At 43.2% G+C, this 19318-nt stretch overlaps 1 protein-coding gene across 2 annotated transcripts in view; it reads left to right on the forward strand.

The window, feature by feature from the left end:
• The window catches only part of LOC115153209 (apoptosis-stimulating of p53 protein 2), a 52346-nt gene that overhangs the window by 22807 nt on the left and 10221 nt on the right, over positions 1-19318 (forward strand). The window contains exons 4-11 of one of the 2 annotated variants that reach the window (XM_029698408.1): positions 2458-2528; positions 3045-3146; positions 5772-5931; positions 6066-6247; positions 7715-7879; positions 8143-8184; positions 15124-15171; positions 15834-16023. In XM_029698408.1, coding sequence (XP_029554268.1) covers positions 2458-2528; positions 3045-3146; positions 5772-5931; positions 6066-6247; positions 7715-7879; positions 8143-8184; positions 15124-15171; positions 15834-16023 — 960 coding nt within the window. The remainder of the gene's footprint in view (positions 1-2457; positions 2529-3044; positions 3147-5771; positions 5932-6065; positions 6248-7714; positions 7880-8142; positions 8185-15123; positions 15172-15833; positions 16024-19318) is intronic. The other variant, XM_029698410.1, reaches the window with a different exon arrangement.

Genomic DNA, 19318 nt, shown 5'->3' on the forward strand with positions numbered 1-19318 from the left:
CCCGCCAGTCGAAGGTCACCAGAGCTGCCCGCCAGTCGAAGGTCACCAGAGCTGCCCGCCAGTCGAAGGTCACCAGATCTGCCCGCCAGTCGAAGGTCACCAGAGCTGCCCGCCAGTCGAAGGTCACCAGAGCTGCCCGCCAGTCGAAGGTCACCAGAGCTGCCCGCCAGTCGAAGGTCACCAGAGCTGCCCGCCAGTCGAAGGTCACCAGAGCTGCCCGCCAGTCGAAGGTCACCAGAGCTGCCCGCCAGTCGAAGGTCACCAGAGCTGCCCGCCAGTCGAAGGTCACCAGAGCCGCCCGACAGTCGAAGGTCACCAGAGCCGCCCGCCAGTCAGGAGCCGCCAGAGCCGCCCGCCAGTCAGGAGCCGCCAGAGCCGCCCGCCAGTCAGGAGCCGCCAGAGCCGCCCGCCAGTCAGGAGCCGCCAGAGCCGCCCGCCAGTCAGGAGCCGCCAGAGCCGCCCGCCAGTCAGGAGATGCCAGAGCCGCCCGCCAGTCAGGAGCTGCCAGAGCCGCCCGACTGCCCGGAGCTGCCAGAGCGGCCCGACTGCCCGGAGCTGCCAGAGTGGCCCGACTGCCCGGAGCTGCCAGAGTGGCCCGACTGCCCGGAGCTGCCAGAGTGGCCAGACTGCCCGGAGCTGCCAGAGTGGCCCTCCGGCCCAGCCCGAGTGGCCCTCCTGTCCTCCGGCCCGGCCCGAGTGGCCCTCCTGTCCTCCGGCCCGGCCCGAGGGGCCCTACTGTCCTCCGGCCCGGCCCGAGGGGCCCTCCTGTCCTCCGGCCCTGCCCGAGGGGCCCTCCTGTCCTCCGGCCCAGCCCGAGGGGCCCTCCTGTCCTCCGGCCCAGCCCGAGTGGCCCTCCTGTCCTCCGGCCCAGCCCGAGGGGCCCTCCTCTCCTCCGGCCCAGCCCGAGGGGCCCTCCTGTCCTCCGGCCCAGCCCGAGTGGCCCTCCTGTCCTCCGGCCCAGCCCGAGTGGCGGCCCTCCTGTCCTCCGGTCCAGCCCGAGTGGCCCGTCTGCCCGGCGCAGCTATCGGCGCCACCAAAGTGGGCGACGCCGAGGGTGGAGCAAGGTCCACGTCCTGCACCTGAACCACCTCCAGGATAGGTGGGTTGGGGAGGGAGGGTGTAGCACAGTGCCGTCGTTGACGGCAGCCACCCTCCCTTCCCTCCCTTATTGTTTAGGGGTTATTGTTTAATGGGTTTTGTTGGGGATTTTTTTGTGTGTGTTTTCTGTTGGTAGGTGCATTCCGGGGTCTGCACCTTGAGGGGGGGGGGGGGTACTGTCACGTCCTGACCAGCAGATGGAGCTATTGTATTAGTTTTGGGGTCAGGACGTGGCAGTTTTGTGTGTATGAATGTTTGTTGGTGATTGGGACTTCCAATTGAAGGCAGGTGTGTTGAGTTGCCTTTGATTGGAAGTCCTATATAGGTGTGTGTGTTTTTCTTTGGGGTTGTGGGTAGTTGTTTTTGCACTGCGTTTGTAGAGCCTGTAAAACTGTTGCTGTCGTGATCTTTATTGTTTTGTCAAGTGGATGCTTTACTCTTTTTTTGAATTAAACTATGAGTATCCACAAACCCGCTGCGCCTTGGTCCATTCTTGACGACGGTCGTGACAGATAGCGTTAGTTAGCCTTGTTAGTTAGCCTTGTTAGTTAGCCTTGTGATACAATCAGCTAACTAAGCATTGTGTTTTCTCCTATAGAGAGAGCTTAGCCTTTTTTTCTCCCATCTCCTTTCTCATAAAGTGAGCTTAGCTAGCTACCAAAAGAGATGGCTATTTGCTCCATTAAGTTAACTAAGTAGCCTATTAAGTTAATTTGCCAATGTGATATCATTACCTTGTAGGCTAATTATTTATCCAGAGTTAGTTTAGTGTATTATTTTGCCCATGAGTAGTCCCCAGGCATAGCCCATGATTGTAACAGAGGTTGTCCAAAACTATTATTTAAGTTACTTGGTAAAGGCTTTATCTAGGGCCGGTTCTCAAGGGATTAGATCAGGTTCATTGGCTCCCTAAAACCTCCCCAACCACACAAATGCGCTACGCATGTGCACATACACACATTCTGACTCGATGAGCAGCTCCTCAGAAACCCAGAGTGCTGTAGTAAATTTGGAGATTATGACCTGTCTCTGGTGACACTGATCTCTTTGTGCTGGCTGTGTGGTTTTGCTCGTTGCTAATGCTGGCCAGTCTGTATTTGTGTAACCTCCTTGTGAACCCTACTCTCCAGCTGAAGGAACCTTTTGCAGAACGTGTGTCAGTGTATGGTATCTGAGCGAGCAATCGCTTTTTCAGTCACTCATATCAGCTGTAATTCCAATGAACACTTTGCGAGAGTTTCTCATAGTTTCCTAAACAGACTTGGTGGCTTTTTAATGTTTCCAGTCCCCAAAACAACTTCTGCTACTTTAGTCTTCTCTCCGAGTGTCTTTGACTGAGGTTTTGGACGTGTGTTTCAGGTGGCTCCCGTGGATCAGACTCAAAGAGGAATGGAGTGAAGAGCCCCTCAGATAGACGGATGGAGAACGGGGTGAGTTCAGAAACCACTGACTTTAGACAAACACTTGGAGACCTTTTTGAAACAGTTTTTCATTCAGTCACTCACTGTGTGCAGTATACAGTTGCTAATTGCAGAGTGTACATGTACATTTCCTATTCTATGAGTTGTTGGACTGGCCTATGTTTGACCATTTCCTCTCCCTGCTCTTGGTATGCTGGTGTTAGTTTCAGACTTTTAAACCTGTAACAGCTATAGCTTTCAAAGAGAAGGAGCGGGAAAAACGGGTTTGGTTACTCCTGTGTCACCAATCGCGCAAAAAAAAATCCCTATATTTGAGCTTGTGCTATTTACCCACATGCAGAGACTATACTTGTTCTACTTGGCTTTAGGCCTGTCCTGACAGATGCAAAACACATATTTCCCTTGGTTTGGAGTGAGAGAAAGAGGGTGTTTGTACGTAGACTATTCGGTGTTTGTCTTACTTTGCCAGCTCTCGTGTGTGTGCGCGCGTTGGCGTGTGTAGCTGACTCTCTCTCTGTTGTGCAGGTGTCGGCCCCACGGATGGACATGACTCTGGCTGAGCTGCAGGAAATGGCTGCCAGACAGCAGCAGCAGATAGATGCACAGCAACAACTCCTCGCCTCCAAGGTAACAAGGGAGGGAGGGTAGAAAGAAAGAGGGGGGGGTGGAAAGGGGCTAATGAGACATGGATGAAGAAAGAAAGCAAGGGAGAGCAAGTGGGGTCGGATGAAAGAGGGAGATGCTGAGAGCAAGAGAAAGTGAAAGAGGGTGGGTAAAGTGATGGAAATAAATGGAGAGATTGAAAAACAGAGATGGGGTGAGAGAAAGAGGGAGGGGACGATTAAAGGGGAGGACAAAGTGAGTTATCAGGGAGCGAAAAAGGTTTTTAAGGAATAGGAAGAGATTGCAAGATAACCCTTTTGATGAAGCATCTGGTTCATGGGATGGCCTTGAGCAGGTGGAGTGATGGAGAAGGTAACAAACAGGAAAATCAAAACATGTTATGTCACGTGCACCAAATACAACTGGTGTAGACTTTACAGTGAAATGCTTGCTTATGATCCCTTCCCAACAATGCAGAGTTAAAAAAATAATAATACAAAGAAAACATTTAATAAAATAGTAAGACAAGGAATAAAATAAAATACATAAGAATGGAGCTATATACAGGAAGTACCATTATCAGATCACGGTGGAGCTATATACAGGGAGTACCAGTACCAGATCAATGTGGAGCTATATACAGAGTACCAGTACCAGATCAATGTGCAGGGGTACGCAGAATGTGAGGTAGATATGTACACGAAGGCAGGGTAAAGTGACTAGGCATCAGGATAGATAACAATAATAGTAAAACAAAGAACAGTAGCAGCAGCACATTATGAATGTAAAAGTGGGTGCGTGTGTGTGTTTGAGTTGTCGGGTTTTGTGTGGGAGTGTCAATGTAGTGTGTGTGTGTGTGTGTGTATGTGTATACAGCATATACAGTAGTCTAGTGAGTGTACGTTGGGTCAGTGCAGATAGTTTGGGTAACAATTATTTGACTATTTGGCAGTCTTATGCCTTGGGGGTCCGAGTGAGTTTATAAAAACTGTCATCTTCTACCATTCTGATAGATTGGAGTTTGTCAGAGAACGTAGTTGTAACATGAATAACTTGGTTGTTATTCCATTGGTTCCCTTGAGGCAGATGTCCCAGGGGCAGAGTGGCCCACACTCATTGAAGATGGCGCTTTTAAATGTTAGAGCAATCACAACTAAAACCTTTCTTGTGAATGACCTCCATTACTGAGCGCAAAGTTGATTGCATGTGTCTCACTGAAACATGGCTGCCATCAGACTGTAGTGCTGCTCTTATTGAATCTCCCCCCCCCCGGATTACAGCTTTTCAAATTCTAACAGAATAGGGGAAAAGGGGGGTGGGATCAGCCTCTATTTTTACTAATGCTCTCCGCTGTAAGGACATTTCATTTGGTGACTTTGGGTGTTTTAATCATCATGCTATACTGTTTAAATGTCAGCCACCAGTACTGGCCATATAGACCACCAAAGCACTAACCCACTTTCTTTACTGATGTATCTGAACTATTGTCTATTGTCCTTAAGAACTATGCTAAAGTCATTGTGTTGAGTGATTTTAATATTCATGTTGACAAAGAGACTGACTCCAAGGCCATTGAACTTATGAATCTTTTGAGCTCTATGGACTTTATCCAAAATGTTACTGGGCCCACCCATAACCACGGCCATACTCTTGACCTGGTTATTACCAAGGGGCTTTCTATTGACATATCCTTTATTGTTTGTTGGCTTTACCTGATCACCAATGTGTATTGTTTTACTACCTTGATGCTCATAGCACAGGATAATACTGAATGCATTATTAAGAAACGCTATCTTACCTCTGAAGTTGCTGCAGATTTTTTGTGTATGAACAATACTCCACCTTCCTCTTGTGATGATTTAATTGATAACTTTAATAGCAAATTAAGGGCAACCATTGATGCCATAGCTCCAGTAAAGTTGAAAAAGGCCACATCCAAACATAGATGAGTGAGGAAACTAATCAATTTAAGAGAAATTGCAGAAAGGCAGAGCGGAAGTGGAGAAAGTCAAAGTTGCAGGTCCGTTATGCTATTCTGAGAGAGCAAGTTGGCATATACAGTCCCAGTCAAAAGTTTGGACACACCTACTCATTCAAGGGTTTTTCTTTATTTTTACTATTTTCTACATCTCATCCATGCCTTACTGCATTCCATGTCTGAAATGTGCTGTATAAAGAAAGCTTGATTTGATTTGATCAACCAGGAGAGCGGTCAAGTTAACATGCCTTGCCAGAAAATACACTATTGTTTTAAAGTATAACCTTTCTCAGGAGATTCATGTCATGTTTATGACGCAATGAGTAAGTTCATTGTTAAACTTTGACTGTAGTGATATAACTAATGACAGGTACTGTATGTTTGGCAGGATAGCATGCAATAAAAGCAGCATAGATACACCAAAATGTACATACATTTAAAATTATATAGTAGGCTGTCAATTAAATGATGAAGTAAAAAAATGACTTTGTTCAGGGAAGGTGTAGGAGCAGCTGCTATGGTTTATAAAACAGCAGGCCTCCGTAACCATCCTCTTTCTTTTCTCTTACTCTCCCCTCCACAGGAGCTGTGTCTGCTACCTGAAGCCACAGCAGAGGCAGCAAAAACACTGTAATAATGCAATCTCTCCTCTCTACTCCCCCTGTCTTTAGGAGCAGCGTCTGCGCTACATGAGGCAGCAGCAGCAAGCGTCGGAGCAGGAGAAGTTGCAGCATCTCAAGGAGAATGTGGAGAACCAGGAGACCAGGCTGAAGAAGGTCCGGGCCCTCAAGGGCCAGGTGGAGCAAAAACGCCTCAGCAATGGCAAGCTAGGTGAGCACAGTGTTGCTATGAATGGGCAAGGGATTGGTTGTTGTTTGGATTGATTGAGTGGTGAATTGATTGGGGGATTTGTGTAGGATGACTGACTGATCGATTGGTTCTAACCTCCTCTCTCTCGTCTTTAGTGGAGGAGATAGAGCAGATGAACAGTCTGTTCCAACAGAAGCAGAAGGAGCTGGTGGTGGCTGTGTCCAAGGTGGAGGAGCTCAGCAGACAGCTGGAGATGCTCAAGAACGGCAAGATGGACTCCTTCCACGACAACCAGAGCTCTGTGGCTGAACTGGACCGCCTCTACAAGGAGCTACAGGTATGTTTGATTGGAGTTTGCAGATGTGGGACAATTGAAAATTCCATTGTACTTGAACTAAATCCCAGGAGCTCAGTTGTTAGAAAGTGTTTTACATATGCAGGCTATTTAACCCAGGTCTGATTCCAAATCACGTACATTTTGTATGTGGCTCGTGTGGGACTCAAACCCTTAACTATCTCTACCACCATGCCCTAACTAATCAACTGAGCCATCAGAACCACTGGTTCATAGCCTCATACAGTGCCTTCAGAAAGTATTCACACCCCTTGACTTTTTCAACATTTTGTTCTTTTACAGCCGGAATTTAAAATTAAATTGCGATTATTCTTTTATTTTGTCACTGGCCAACACACAGTACCCCATAATGTCAAAGTGGAATAATGTTTTTCGAAATGTTTACAAATGAATTAAAAATGAGGAGCTGAAATGTCTTGAGTTAATAAGTATTCAACCCCTTTGTTACGGCAAGCCTACATAAGTTTAAGAGTAATAATTTGCTTAACAAATCACATAAGTCGCATGGACTCACTCTTTGTGCAATAATAGTGTTTAACATGATATTTGAATGACTACCTCATCTCTGTACTCCACAGATACAATTATCTGTAAGGTCCCTCATTCAAGCAGTGAATTTCAAACACCAATTCAACCACAGACCAGGGAGGTTTCCAATGCCTCGCAGAGAAGGTCATCTATTGGTAGATGGGTAAAAATTAAAAAAAGCAGACATTGAATATCCGTTTGAGCATGGTGAAGTTATTAATTACACTTTGGAGGGTGTATCAATACACTCAGTCACTACAAACATACAGGCATCCTTCCTAAATACCTAGTTCAGTCTGCTTTCCAACAGACACTGGGAAACAAATTCACCTTTCAGAAGGATAATAACCTAAATCACAAGCCCAAATATACACTGGAGTTGCTTACCAAGACGACATTGAATGTTCCTGAGTGGCCTAGTTACAGTTTTGACTTAAAACGGCTTGAAAATCTAAGGCAAGACTGAAAATTGCTGTCTAGCAATGATCAGCAACCAACTTGACAGAGCTTGAAGAATTTTTTTAAAGAATAATGTGCAATTGTATTGTTCAATCCAGGTATGCAAAGCTTTTAGAGACTTACCCAGAAAGACTCACAGCTGTAATTGCTGCCAAAGGTGATTCTAACATTTATTGACTCAGGGGTGTAAATACTTATGTAAATCATATATTTCTGTATTTAATTTTCAGTAAATTTGCTAACATTTCTAAAAACATGTTTTCACTTTGTCATTATGGGGTATTGGGTGTAGATGGGTGAGAAACAAAATACATTTTAGCAATTTTTAATTCAGACTGTAACACAACAAAATGTGGAATAAGTCAAGGTGTATGAATACTTTCTCATGACGCACTGTATGTCCTCTACCCTGTCCTCCATCCTAGTTCAGCTCTCTGACATGTCATTTCTTGTCCCCTCTAGCTGCGTAACAAGCTGAACCAGGAGCAGAACTCCAAGCTGCAGCATCAGAGAGACAGTCTGAACAAGCGCAACCTGGAGGTGGCCTCTATGGACAAAAGGGTCAGTGAGCTCCGAGACCGCCTCTGGAAGAAGAAGGCCGCTCTGCAGCAGAAAGAGAACCTGCCTGTGAGTGTACACACACACACGCACATAGTGTACATACGCACGTAGTGTACATGCGCACATACTGTACACGCACAAACACATGCGCACTCGCACACACACATGCGCACACATGAGTGCAGAACACCTACTTTGACATCTCAAGACTTTGTGAAAGAAATGGAAATGTTTACATAGTGAAGCACACCCCATCAAAATTGATAACCTGAGCGCCCCCTTGGGGCTGTAGAGTATAAACACAACTGTATTTTGTTTACCTCTGAAAGCCCCAGATGCCCTGGCCCTCAGAGCCGGCCTCTATCAAAAAAGTAAGACTCCTCAAACCTGTCTCTTGCTGCCTTTCTTCACTGACAAACAAATCACTGACTCACAGGACTGAAATACCCTCAGATATCTCCTTCCACAGTTCACTTTTTCAATCTCTCTCTATTCAGCGTTCTTCAACCCTCATCCCTGGGACCCACAGAGTGGGGAGATCCTTCGCCAAGCCCAGTACTAACACCTGATTAAGGTATTTTAGTGCTTGGCTGGAGCAAAGCCTGCACCCCGGTGGCTCCCAAAGATCAGGATTGAAGGACACTGGTAGAATGAATCATTGTTTTGATCCTTGTCACAGGGTTGATTTTGCTATCTCAGTTTACACTCAACATTCCCTCTCTTCAGCCCAACTTGCAAAAACAACTCCAGGAGAGAGGAGGAGACTAGAGCTTAGGCAGGCAGACAGACAGGAATGCCAGAGGAGATGGTATCACTGCCTGGTATCTCTCTGCCCCTCTTCCTCTGAATTGTTTTTGACTCCTGTGGTTTCCATTGCACTTTTTAATCTATGTAAACATGGAACTTTTTAATCTGTCTTTGAAAGATTTTGTGAGGAAATTGTCAGGACAGATGAGATTTGCTGTAGCTATTAGTGTACTAGAACAACGTGTAAGGGCGAGGAGTGTTTGTCAAATGGAAACTCAGAGTGGTTGTGGATGATTTGCTCAGGCACTCAAATTCTTAAATTATGTTAGTAAATCCCAGGCATGATTTATTATGATTTTACATGTTTCATGTGGTGGGCAATTTACAGAATCTATCCTCGATCAGTAGTATTTTAATAGAGAAACAAAACCACTGTCAAATGAATAGACATCACCCTTTACTTTCCTCCTTGATAACTCTATCATGTTGTATCTCAATCAAACTAACTTAACGTGGGGATATTTACAGTGCCTTCAGAAAGTATTCACACCCCTTGACTTATTCCACATTTTGTTGTTAGAACCTTAATTCAAAATGAATTAAATATATATATATATTTACCCATCTACACACAATACCCCATAACTACAAACTGAACAAATGTTTTTAGAAATGTTAGCAAATTTATTGAGTATTATTAAGTATTCACCCCCCTGAGTCAATACTTTGTAGAAGCACCTTTTGCAGCGATTACAGATGTGAGTCTTTCTGGGTAAGTCTCTAGGAGCTTTCCACACCTGGAAGGTGCAACATTTGCCCATTTATTCCTTTGATGTAATGGGTCCTATGTGTGGCTGGTGTAGAGAGTCAGGCGCAGTACAGCAGATATGAGTAATCAATGTACTTTTACTCAAAATGTCAAATATAGAAAGTAACAAATACACGCACACCATGACAGACCGAAAATACAATAAACAATCACTCACAAAAACCCATGGAGGAACAGAGGGTTAAATAATGAAATAGTAATTGTGGGATTGAAATCAGGTGTGTAAAACAAAGACAAAACAAATGGAAAATGAAAAGTGGATCGGTGGTGGCTAGAAGGCCGGTGACGTCAACCGCCGAACGCCGCCTGAACAAGGAGAGGGAAGGACTTCAGCGGAAGTTGTGACATTTGAAAATGATTCAAGCGCTGTCATTGGTTTTTGATCATTGCTTGACAACCATTTTCAGGTCTTGCCATAGATTTTCTTGTAGATTTAAGTCAAAACTGTAACTCGGCCACTCATGAACATTCTCTGTCTTTTTGGTAAACAACTCTAGTGTAGATTTGGCCTTGTGTTTTAGGTTATTGTCCTGCTGAAAGGTGAATTAATCTACCAGTGTCAGATGGTGAGCAGACAACCAGGTTTTCCTCTAGGATTTTGCCTGTGCTTAACTCCATTCTGTTTTTTTTTATCCTGAAACATTCCCCAGTCCTTAACAATTACAAGCATACCCATAACATGATGCAGCCACCACTATGCTTGAAAGTATGGAGAGTGTAACTCAGTAATGTGTTGTGTTGGATTTACCCCAAACATAACACTTTGTAACTACAATGTTGTTGATCCATCCTCAGTTTTCTCCAATCACAGCCAATAAACTGGTGAAATCCCTGAGCGGTTTCCTTCCTCTCCGACAACTGAGTTAGGAAGGACACCTTTATCTGTTTAGTGACTGGGTGTATTGATACACCAACCCAAGTGTAATTAATAACTTCACTTTGCTCAAAGGAATATTCAATATCTTTTTTCATATTTTTTTTTTCATCGACCAATACTGTAGGTGCCTTCCCTGGTCTTTTGTGGTTGAATTTGTGTTTGAAATTCATTGCACGACTGAGGGACCTTACAGATCATTGTATGTGTGGGGTACAGAGATAAGGTAGTCATTCAACAATTATGTTAAACACTATTTTTGCACACACAACTTATTATGTGACTTGTTAAGCACATTTTTACCCCTGAACATATTTAGGCTTGCCATAACAAAGGGTTGACATTTCAGCTTTTCATTTTTAATTTAGTTGTAAAAATTTCATAAAACACAATTCCACATTATTGAGTGTTGTGTGTGTGTGTGTGTGTGTGTGTGTGTGTAGGCCAGTGACCAAAAAAAATCTAAATTGAATCCATTTTAAATTCAGGTTGTAACACGACAAAATGTGGAAAAAGTAAATGGGTGTGAATACTTTCTGAAGGCACTTTATCTGTCCGTCTGAGTGATTTTTATGCCTACTAATCCAAGTTTTATAATTTAAAGGGACATTTCCCAAATGTTAATCTCCTGCACCACCTAAACTCCAACATAATATTATGTGAAAATGCCAGGTTTCTATGTGTTGTAGTCATAAAGATGCACACAAAGTGTTTTCGGATAATGACATCTGAAAATATTTTGACATCATCTGGTGTGTATTATGACATTTTAACCAACTACTACTTACCTTTGCCTACTCATAGTTGGTTAAAATCACAGGATGCACACCAGATTTCATAAGTGTCGCCAGATGGTGTCATCAGAAACACTTAACCTCCTGTTTTTTACTTAACATAGAAACTCACCGTTTTCACATTTTGGTATGGTGCCGGAGATGATGAATATGAAGTTGAAAATGTTTCCTTAAAAGTGTGCATGCCACTGATCACAATATTCCCTGGTTCATATGACATTTGCATAGTGAATGTCATAAAATATATATTAAGCTGTATATGTGCAAATGTGACCGAACGCCTTGATTCGGTCTTATGTAGCAACATTTGAAATTGTTTTTTTTTTACATTAGATAGAATAGAACATGTTATATTGTACACTGCAGTTGAGGAACAATAGGAAACTAATTCTGGTTTTAAAGTTGATAAACTCGTAACCCCACTTTTGAGGAAATGTTCCTTGAATGTTTTGGTACACCAACTGGAGAGCTCTTTGTCTACACCCATTCAGTATCGTTCACACCCTCTTAAGCCCCACCCAACTCTTTAAGGATTCACATGTGAGGCCATGTGGTAATCAAATAAAATGTATGTTAATTTGTCACATGCACAGGATACAGAAGGTGTAAACGGTACAGTGAAGTGGTTACTTGCATAGTAGCAATATCAAAAACAGAAAGTGTCCAGATAAAAATATTTTATTAATATTTTATTGTTAATAGATGACGCTTACCCGACACACTAAATTGATGGGTTATCTGAAGGAAATGCTATAACCACCCCCCATCTACATCTAGCTAAGTGGATGGCTCACACTTGTCTAGACATGTACACATGTTCATGAAATCCAGTAGATGGCCGCAATCAACCCCAGACACACCTGGCTAATTTGATGGGTCATGTAATAATCCGTCTGAAGTGGAGTCTTTTTGTTTAGACATGTAGCTAGCTAGGTAGCTAGCTAAACAATGAACTGGCATAATCCCAACTCATACTACTACCAATACAAACATTGTCATAGATGTAGTATGAATCTGCATGCAGCTAAAGCTAACAAAGTAGGTTCAATGTTAGCTAGCTAACATTAGGCTATAACTAGCAATGCAAATGGGTTTCTGATTAAAAAAATATTACTACACAGATCATACATGTAATGTTAGCTAGCGAGCCAGCAAGCTAATGTTTCCTCGCTAACTAACAGTATGCTTTAACTTGCAATAAAACTACTTTCTGACAAAATTATAAACATTTCTGAAAATATAGCTAGACTCTTACCCGTATTCATGGATGAATGCTTCATGGCAGACTGGAACCATTTAACTCCATTTTGTTTGTAGCAACATATTGTTTGACCAGCGTTGTGTCAAGTCACTTCGGTTCACATTGACTGTGGTGTGTGCAGAAAGTAGCCCATCACTTTTTCCAACTGATCTGTCGATAGCGCCGGCTAAATTCAGGGAATCAATGTTGTTGAGGAAAGTATAAAGCCATTGAGAACTACAAAAGTTAACTTTATATCTTTCAAAAACGGCGAGGTAGAAAAGACTGTCAACACATACTGAACAGCTCACGTTATAGACAGAAGCATGCTACATGGCAGACCAATCCAAACTCATCTCTTGGCATGTCCAGCCCATTCATTATCTCAGCCAATCATGGCTAGCAGGAAGGTTCCTGTATTTATCTGTGGCTAAACCAACTAGGCTCATAATTTAATAATTGTTTTCATATTTATGGATGGAATACAAGTTTGTTATGGGCAGGTGGGACGGTAACGTCCCACCTGGCCAACATCCGGTGAAATTGCAGAGCGCGAAATTCAAACTACAGAATTATAAATATTTAACTTTCATAAAATCACAAGTGTAATACATCAAAATAAAGCTTAACTTCTTGTTAATCCAGCCGCTGTGTCAGATTTCAAAAAGGCTTTACGGCGAAAGCACACCATGCGATTATCTGAGGACAGCGCCCCGCATACAAAAGCATGAAAAACATATTTCAACCAGGCAGGTGCGCCACGAATGTCATAAATAGCGATATAATAAATGCCTTACCTTTGATGATCTTCTTCTGTTGGCACTCCAAAAGGTCCCATTTACATCACAAATGGTCCATTTGTTCGATAATGTCCTTCTTTATATCCATAAAAACTCAGGTTAGCTGGCGCGCTTCAGTCAATAATCCACCGTTTCCCTCCATCAAAATGCATACAAAATGAATCCCAAACGTTACTAATAAACTTTTCCAAACGAGTCAAACAACATTTATAATCAAACCTTCGGTACCCTAATACGTAAATAAATGATACAATTTAAGACGGAGAATCGTTATTGTCTTTACCGAAGAAATATACCAAAGAATGCGCTCTCTTCCACACGCTTGGAAACACTACAGCCAAAATGGGAGCCACCTAGAAAAACTACAATTTCTGGCTCATTTTTCCAAACACCAGCATGAAACTCTTTCTAAAGACTCTTGACATCTAGTGGAAGCCCTAGGAACTGCAATCTTGGAGGATTTCACCTTGTAATAAAAGTGATAGCCATTGAAACAGTGGTAGGCAGAATTTTTTTTGGGGGGGGGATGGTTTGTCCTCGGAGTTTTGCCTTCCATATCAATTCTGTTATACTCACAGACATAATTGTAACAGTTTTAGAAACTTTACAGTGGTTTCTATCCAAATCTACCAATTATATGCGTATCCTAGCTTCTACTCCTGAGTAACAGTCAGTTTACTTTGGGCACACTTTTCATTCGGACATGAAAATACTGCCCCCTACCCAAGAGAGGTTAAGGCATTTCTGCCAAAAACGCATTCTGATCAAAATGAAATGTTTACGTTCAAATGCCGCTCCTGTGAATTAGTGACGTACGACATAAGCCTAGTTTCCTGAAACGAGTCACAAATAGTCTGTTTTGTAAACTGCTTTGGCTGAAAGTGTATACCAAGCAAAACACATTCTATGCCTTTAGACCCCCCTCCAATCTGCAGTGCTAAAACTCACAGAATTAATAATTCAACCACATACTGTAGTGGAATTAATCCTTCCCTTAATAGGCATACTTAATCATTTTATATACATGAAAACCACCAGTGTAGCTCCCACCAGTAACCACGAGCACAACTGTTCCTTATAAATGAAAATACAGTTAAGCACACTCTTAGAACTTTCTTGTCTAATGAGTCACTTATTAGCTTGATATAACTATGAAGTGCTTACATACATAAAAAACGTTTAGCTGGAGATAACAGTATCAGATTAAACACATGAATAAAGGGAAAATACTTCATTGGCTGCTTATTACAGACGGGAGGAAATCAAAAACTTCACACTTTTTATTCCTGGCATGAATTTACGCTTCATCCTTAATTATTATAACGTTACCATCCTAACATACACGCTTCAACCTTTACGAACTACACCCGAAGACATGAAAAACCTAGCTAACACAGTGTGGGATTGCCTTCACTGAAGAAGTGTTCTGCTTGTCTTACCATTTCCCCCCCATAGCGAACACGGAAACAATTCAAACAAAAAAACAACGACATAGACTGACAGGTTAATTGTCAGTTACAACCAGTAGAAAATAATGTATTACATTATTAAAGAAGTCCACCATCTTTTGAAGTCCTCTCTCCTATGTTGAAGGGAAGAGCTGAGGTAAAGAAAGGAGAGAGCTGAAGAGGTAAAGGTGTAATATATATGTACTGTAGTTATTACAGATGAAAGCAGAGACGCTGAAGGCTGAATAGAGCAGGATTCTTTGAGGAGGGGATTTAGTGACAGTCTGCCTCGAATTATAATGAGCAGGGCTTTTTCAGGCGGCCACAAAGAGCCGTTACGTTTACCCTTCTCTCTGGCCAACTACACAGCAAGGGTCTGTCTGACATCACCTGGAAGGCATGTTTCAAACACATTGGTCGTGAAACGCTAGCCTGAAAGATGTCAGCCTAGAATCACCTCTCCTCGCTCCTTCTGAACATATGGGAGGAACTGATCAATAGCGACTTATGTACTTGTATAGGGTTTGACTACTAGTGTGTTCAACTGCTGTTGCCTTTTGTGTTTTTGTTTTCTCAAGAATGGCTACCCTGGTAAGGAGAGGGCTTCAAAAGACACTCATCCCCAGGTACAGTAACTAATGGCAGAGCTGGACCTGACATAGACACAAACTGATCTCTTCAGCATGACTTGGTAGAGCAGCAGCAGCCGTCGGATTATCTACATTTCTGTTTCCAGTAGCAGAGTGCAGTTGATTTGATCTTGTTTTAAAGGGCACGGCTTGACTTATTTAATCTGCTCCGTTGCGTAAGACCTCATTTTACACAACTGCTAAAGTTTGTTTTCTGAACCAAAAACTTTCAGGAGAAAGACTTTGGTTATATTGGAACATAACGAGAGCTGATAGTTTGGTCTGTGCTTTTTTTCTAAATGTTTCAGAGTTCAACTTGATCAGGCTTTATGTGGGGAAGTTGGAGTATTTTTCAACACTGTTTAGCTCCCTTAAATGAGCTTTTATCATATTTTCATCCATAACTTCAACCACTCCTTTGTGTATTTAGGATAGTGGCAAATAGACTAACAGCGTAATCTACTACTAAGCTGAGGGAGATGCTTAATAAATGTATTTCTGTTTTTGTATGTACTTTTCACTCTTTACATACTGTCTGTCAGTGAGTGACCCTGTTGTTCCTCCACACTGATGACAAGCTGGATCTGTGTGTTTGTCTTGCTCTGAACTGTCTGTCTAACTCTCTCTCTCCCTCCCTTCATATCTCTTTCTCCCTCTAGCTGCCCTCTGACGGTCCGGGGGGTCAGCAGCAGGGTCCTTCTCGTGTGGCGGCTGTCGGCCCGTACATCCAGTCGTCCACCATGCCTCGCGGCCCAGTGAGACACGAGCTGCTGGTCAAACCTGCTGTCTACCCCGACGGCACCGTTAACATGCCCGCACAACCAGATCCCCAGGGCAAGGCCAACACAGGTGAGACAGTGACCTTAACATTTACATTTTAGTCATTTAGCAGACACTCTTATCCAGAGTGACTTACAGTAGTAAATACATACATTTCATTTTCATTTCATGCATTTTTTTTTTTTTCGTACTGTCCCCCCGTGGGAATCGAACCCACAACCCTGGTGTTGCACACACCATGCTCTAACAACTGAGCCACAGGGAAGGCCTTAACCTTAACACATGTTCATTTCACCTTTCCCCGTTCACTTCTTCCCTCTTGGCCCTGGCAAACATTTGCCTGTCAATTCTTCTGCTGAAGTCTCCACTCCACCTCTTACACTCACAGTCTCCTTTTAATTAAGGTTGGTACTCTATATCTCTACCTCAGCTGAGTGATAAATGGAATCCAGATGACGAGCTTGTAAGAGGTTTGACATGTGGCTGAGTTCCCCACCCTCAACAGGAGCTGAGGATTCTGAGATACCCCTGTTGATAGATGGGCTCTGGTGGTAAAGTGACTCTGAGCTCAGAAGGTAACCTACGGCCTTGGTGCTCTGTTGTGGCTACTTCCTCTACCAATGCCCCTAACCATAGATCTAGGATCCAATTACCCTACTTATTTGAACCTGAACCATTAGGGGGATTGAAAAGATACCAGACCTTGAATCAGTGGTTATAGTGCTGTTTTGTGGTGCCCGTCTGAGATGATAGCCTACCTTCTCCTTAACCATAATTCTTCCGCCACTAAATGGTGACTTATGTCTGCCAGGGTGGAATACTAGCCCTCATGTTGCTGTGTGATTGTGCATTCAGAGGTTGAACCAGGGAAAGCTCAGTAGTATTCTCTTCAGATTGGTTAAATAGCTACTATGAATTTACTTAATCTACAGGTAACTGCCAAAATAAAGGAAACACCAACATAGTCTTAATAGGATATTGGACCAAAACAGCTTCAATGCCCAGGTTCTACAAGTGTCTGGAACACTGTTGGAGGATCATGCAACACCATTCTTCCATGAAAAAGTCCATCATTTGGTTTTTTGTTGATGGTGGTGGAAAATGCTGTCTCAGGCCCAGCGCTAGAATCACCCATAAGTGTTCAATTGTGTTGAAATCTGGTGACTGAGACGGCCATGGGATGTGGTTTACATCGTTGACATGCTCATCAAACCATTCAGTGACCACTCGTGCCATGTGGATGGGGGCTTTGTCATCCTATGGGGGCATAGCCAAAATAATGGCCTGCCCAACATTTTTATGCATGATAGGATGTTAATTGCTTAATTAACTCAGGAACCACACCTGTGTGGAAGCACCTGCTTTCAATATACTTTGTATCCATTATTTTGGCAGTTACCTGTACATTGCCACTAAAGGCATCTACATGTTTCCCATCCGAAACATTCCAGAACAATTTGTGCATATATTATAATGACATTCTGTGATGTTTCTGTTCGTTCCCAGCTAGCAATGAGGAATCGGCCCAGAAGCGGCCCTCTTCCGGGGAGCCGGAACTGATTGAATCAGCCCGGTGTCGGACTCGGCCCGGAATCAAAATGAATGACTGCCCAGAATCGTCCCAAGTACATCGGGCCGTTTCCGTTTACCAGAATTCAGCCGACTTTGCCGGCATCTTACCAGAATCCCCCCAGAAGCGACCCGATGCAAATTTAAATAAATGTATACAAAATTACTGGATTTAGTCATTTAAAAATATTACTATTATACATTTTATACATACAAATTATACCCATCCACAAAAAAATATTTTGTCTCGGAGGAAACACCATACACCTGGTGACCGTGTCAGCGTGCATGCACCAAGCCTGCCACAGGAGTCGCTACAGCGTGATGAGACAAGGACTTCCCGGCCGGCCAAACCCTCCCATAACTCGGACAATGCTGGGTCAATTGTGCGTCGCCTCATGGGTCTCCCAGTCACGGCTGGCATGGCTCTCGAACCAGCATCTGTAGAAATGCAGTTTGCACTGGAACGCAGTGTCTTAGACCGCTGCGCCACTCGGGAAGTTCCATCCACAAAGTTTTTAATGCTTATCAATTGCCTTGCACGAAGTATCAAAATACTACACAGGACTCTTAAAGAATTTCATTTAAATGTTAATTGTATTTTTTGATCATAGAAACAATGAGGAAAATATGGAGAAATAAATAAATAATGAAATGTTAATTAATTCTATAAAGCAGCCTGTGTAATCATCTGCCAGAGAGTAGCCCCAATCGGCCCGAGCCCCAAGTAATACCTTTGGGCCTGATAACTCACCCCGAATTCGGCCTGAGTTCAATCCCTGCATCTTAGCCAGAAGTAATACTGCCGAAGGCGGCCCAGACTCGGGCCACATGATGTCGGCCGAGTCTGACTCTCAGCCGAGTGCTCCGACTCTCAGCCGGAATCGGCACAGATCCATTGTACTAGCTGGGTAATGGATTTGACTCAATTGTTGGGCTGAATAGAATACCGGTGGAGATATTACATGGGCTCAATTTCTATTTCATATTCAGATTACTTCCTATGAGGACTTTTTACCTCATAAATTTCATTTTCATTCACCTTTTGAATTGACTTAAATGTAAGGAAATTGACCCCAACACTGACAATAAGGTTGCTTAAATACCACACTAATCACACAGACACACACACACACACAAAACCAGTTAAAGCACATTAGAAGTTGGTCTTTTTTTATTATCTACAGAATGACTCTGTCTTACTCATGCACTTGATCACGCACTCGTTCAGTCCGCCTTAAAGAACTACCTTGGTAGAAGGAGATGTCTGTGTGTGTGTGTGGGGGGGGGGGGCGTTTGTGTGTGTGTGAAAGGGAGAGGCATCATTAAACATTTATGATATGAAATCAAAACTAGTCATTTCATTGGTCCATCTTTTCCTTTACACGTCCTTTTCAACGCAAAATGAGGGAAAAACAGGAGTTAAAGTAAGAGTTTCCCCAGTCTGCTGTGATGTTACGTGCAATCACTTCTGCGTGATGAGCCAATATGCAGTGTGAAAGAAAAGCTGAACATCAAACATCTCTTCCCAACTATTTTGCAATCTATATGGCACGGCTGTACATTTGTTGGTCCTTAAATGAAACTGGTATATTTTTTTATTTATCTGAAAGAAAAGAGGGAGACCTTGGGGAGGAAAAATGTGAATCTGCAGCCGGTCCAAACCCCTCCAGAGCTCTTCTCCATTGACGAGGAGTGTCTTTGCCTGGTCCCGGGTCCTCACCATGCCAACACTGGGCCCCCTGCTCTGGCCTATAACGGACCGAATCTTTAACACTAGATATCTGGATATCTA

Source organism: Salmo trutta, chromosome 18, assembly GCF_901001165.1.
Source record: "Salmo trutta chromosome 18, fSalTru1.1, whole genome shotgun sequence".
In the NCBI taxonomy this organism is placed as follows: Eukaryota; Metazoa; Chordata; class Actinopteri; order Salmoniformes; family Salmonidae; genus Salmo; species Salmo trutta.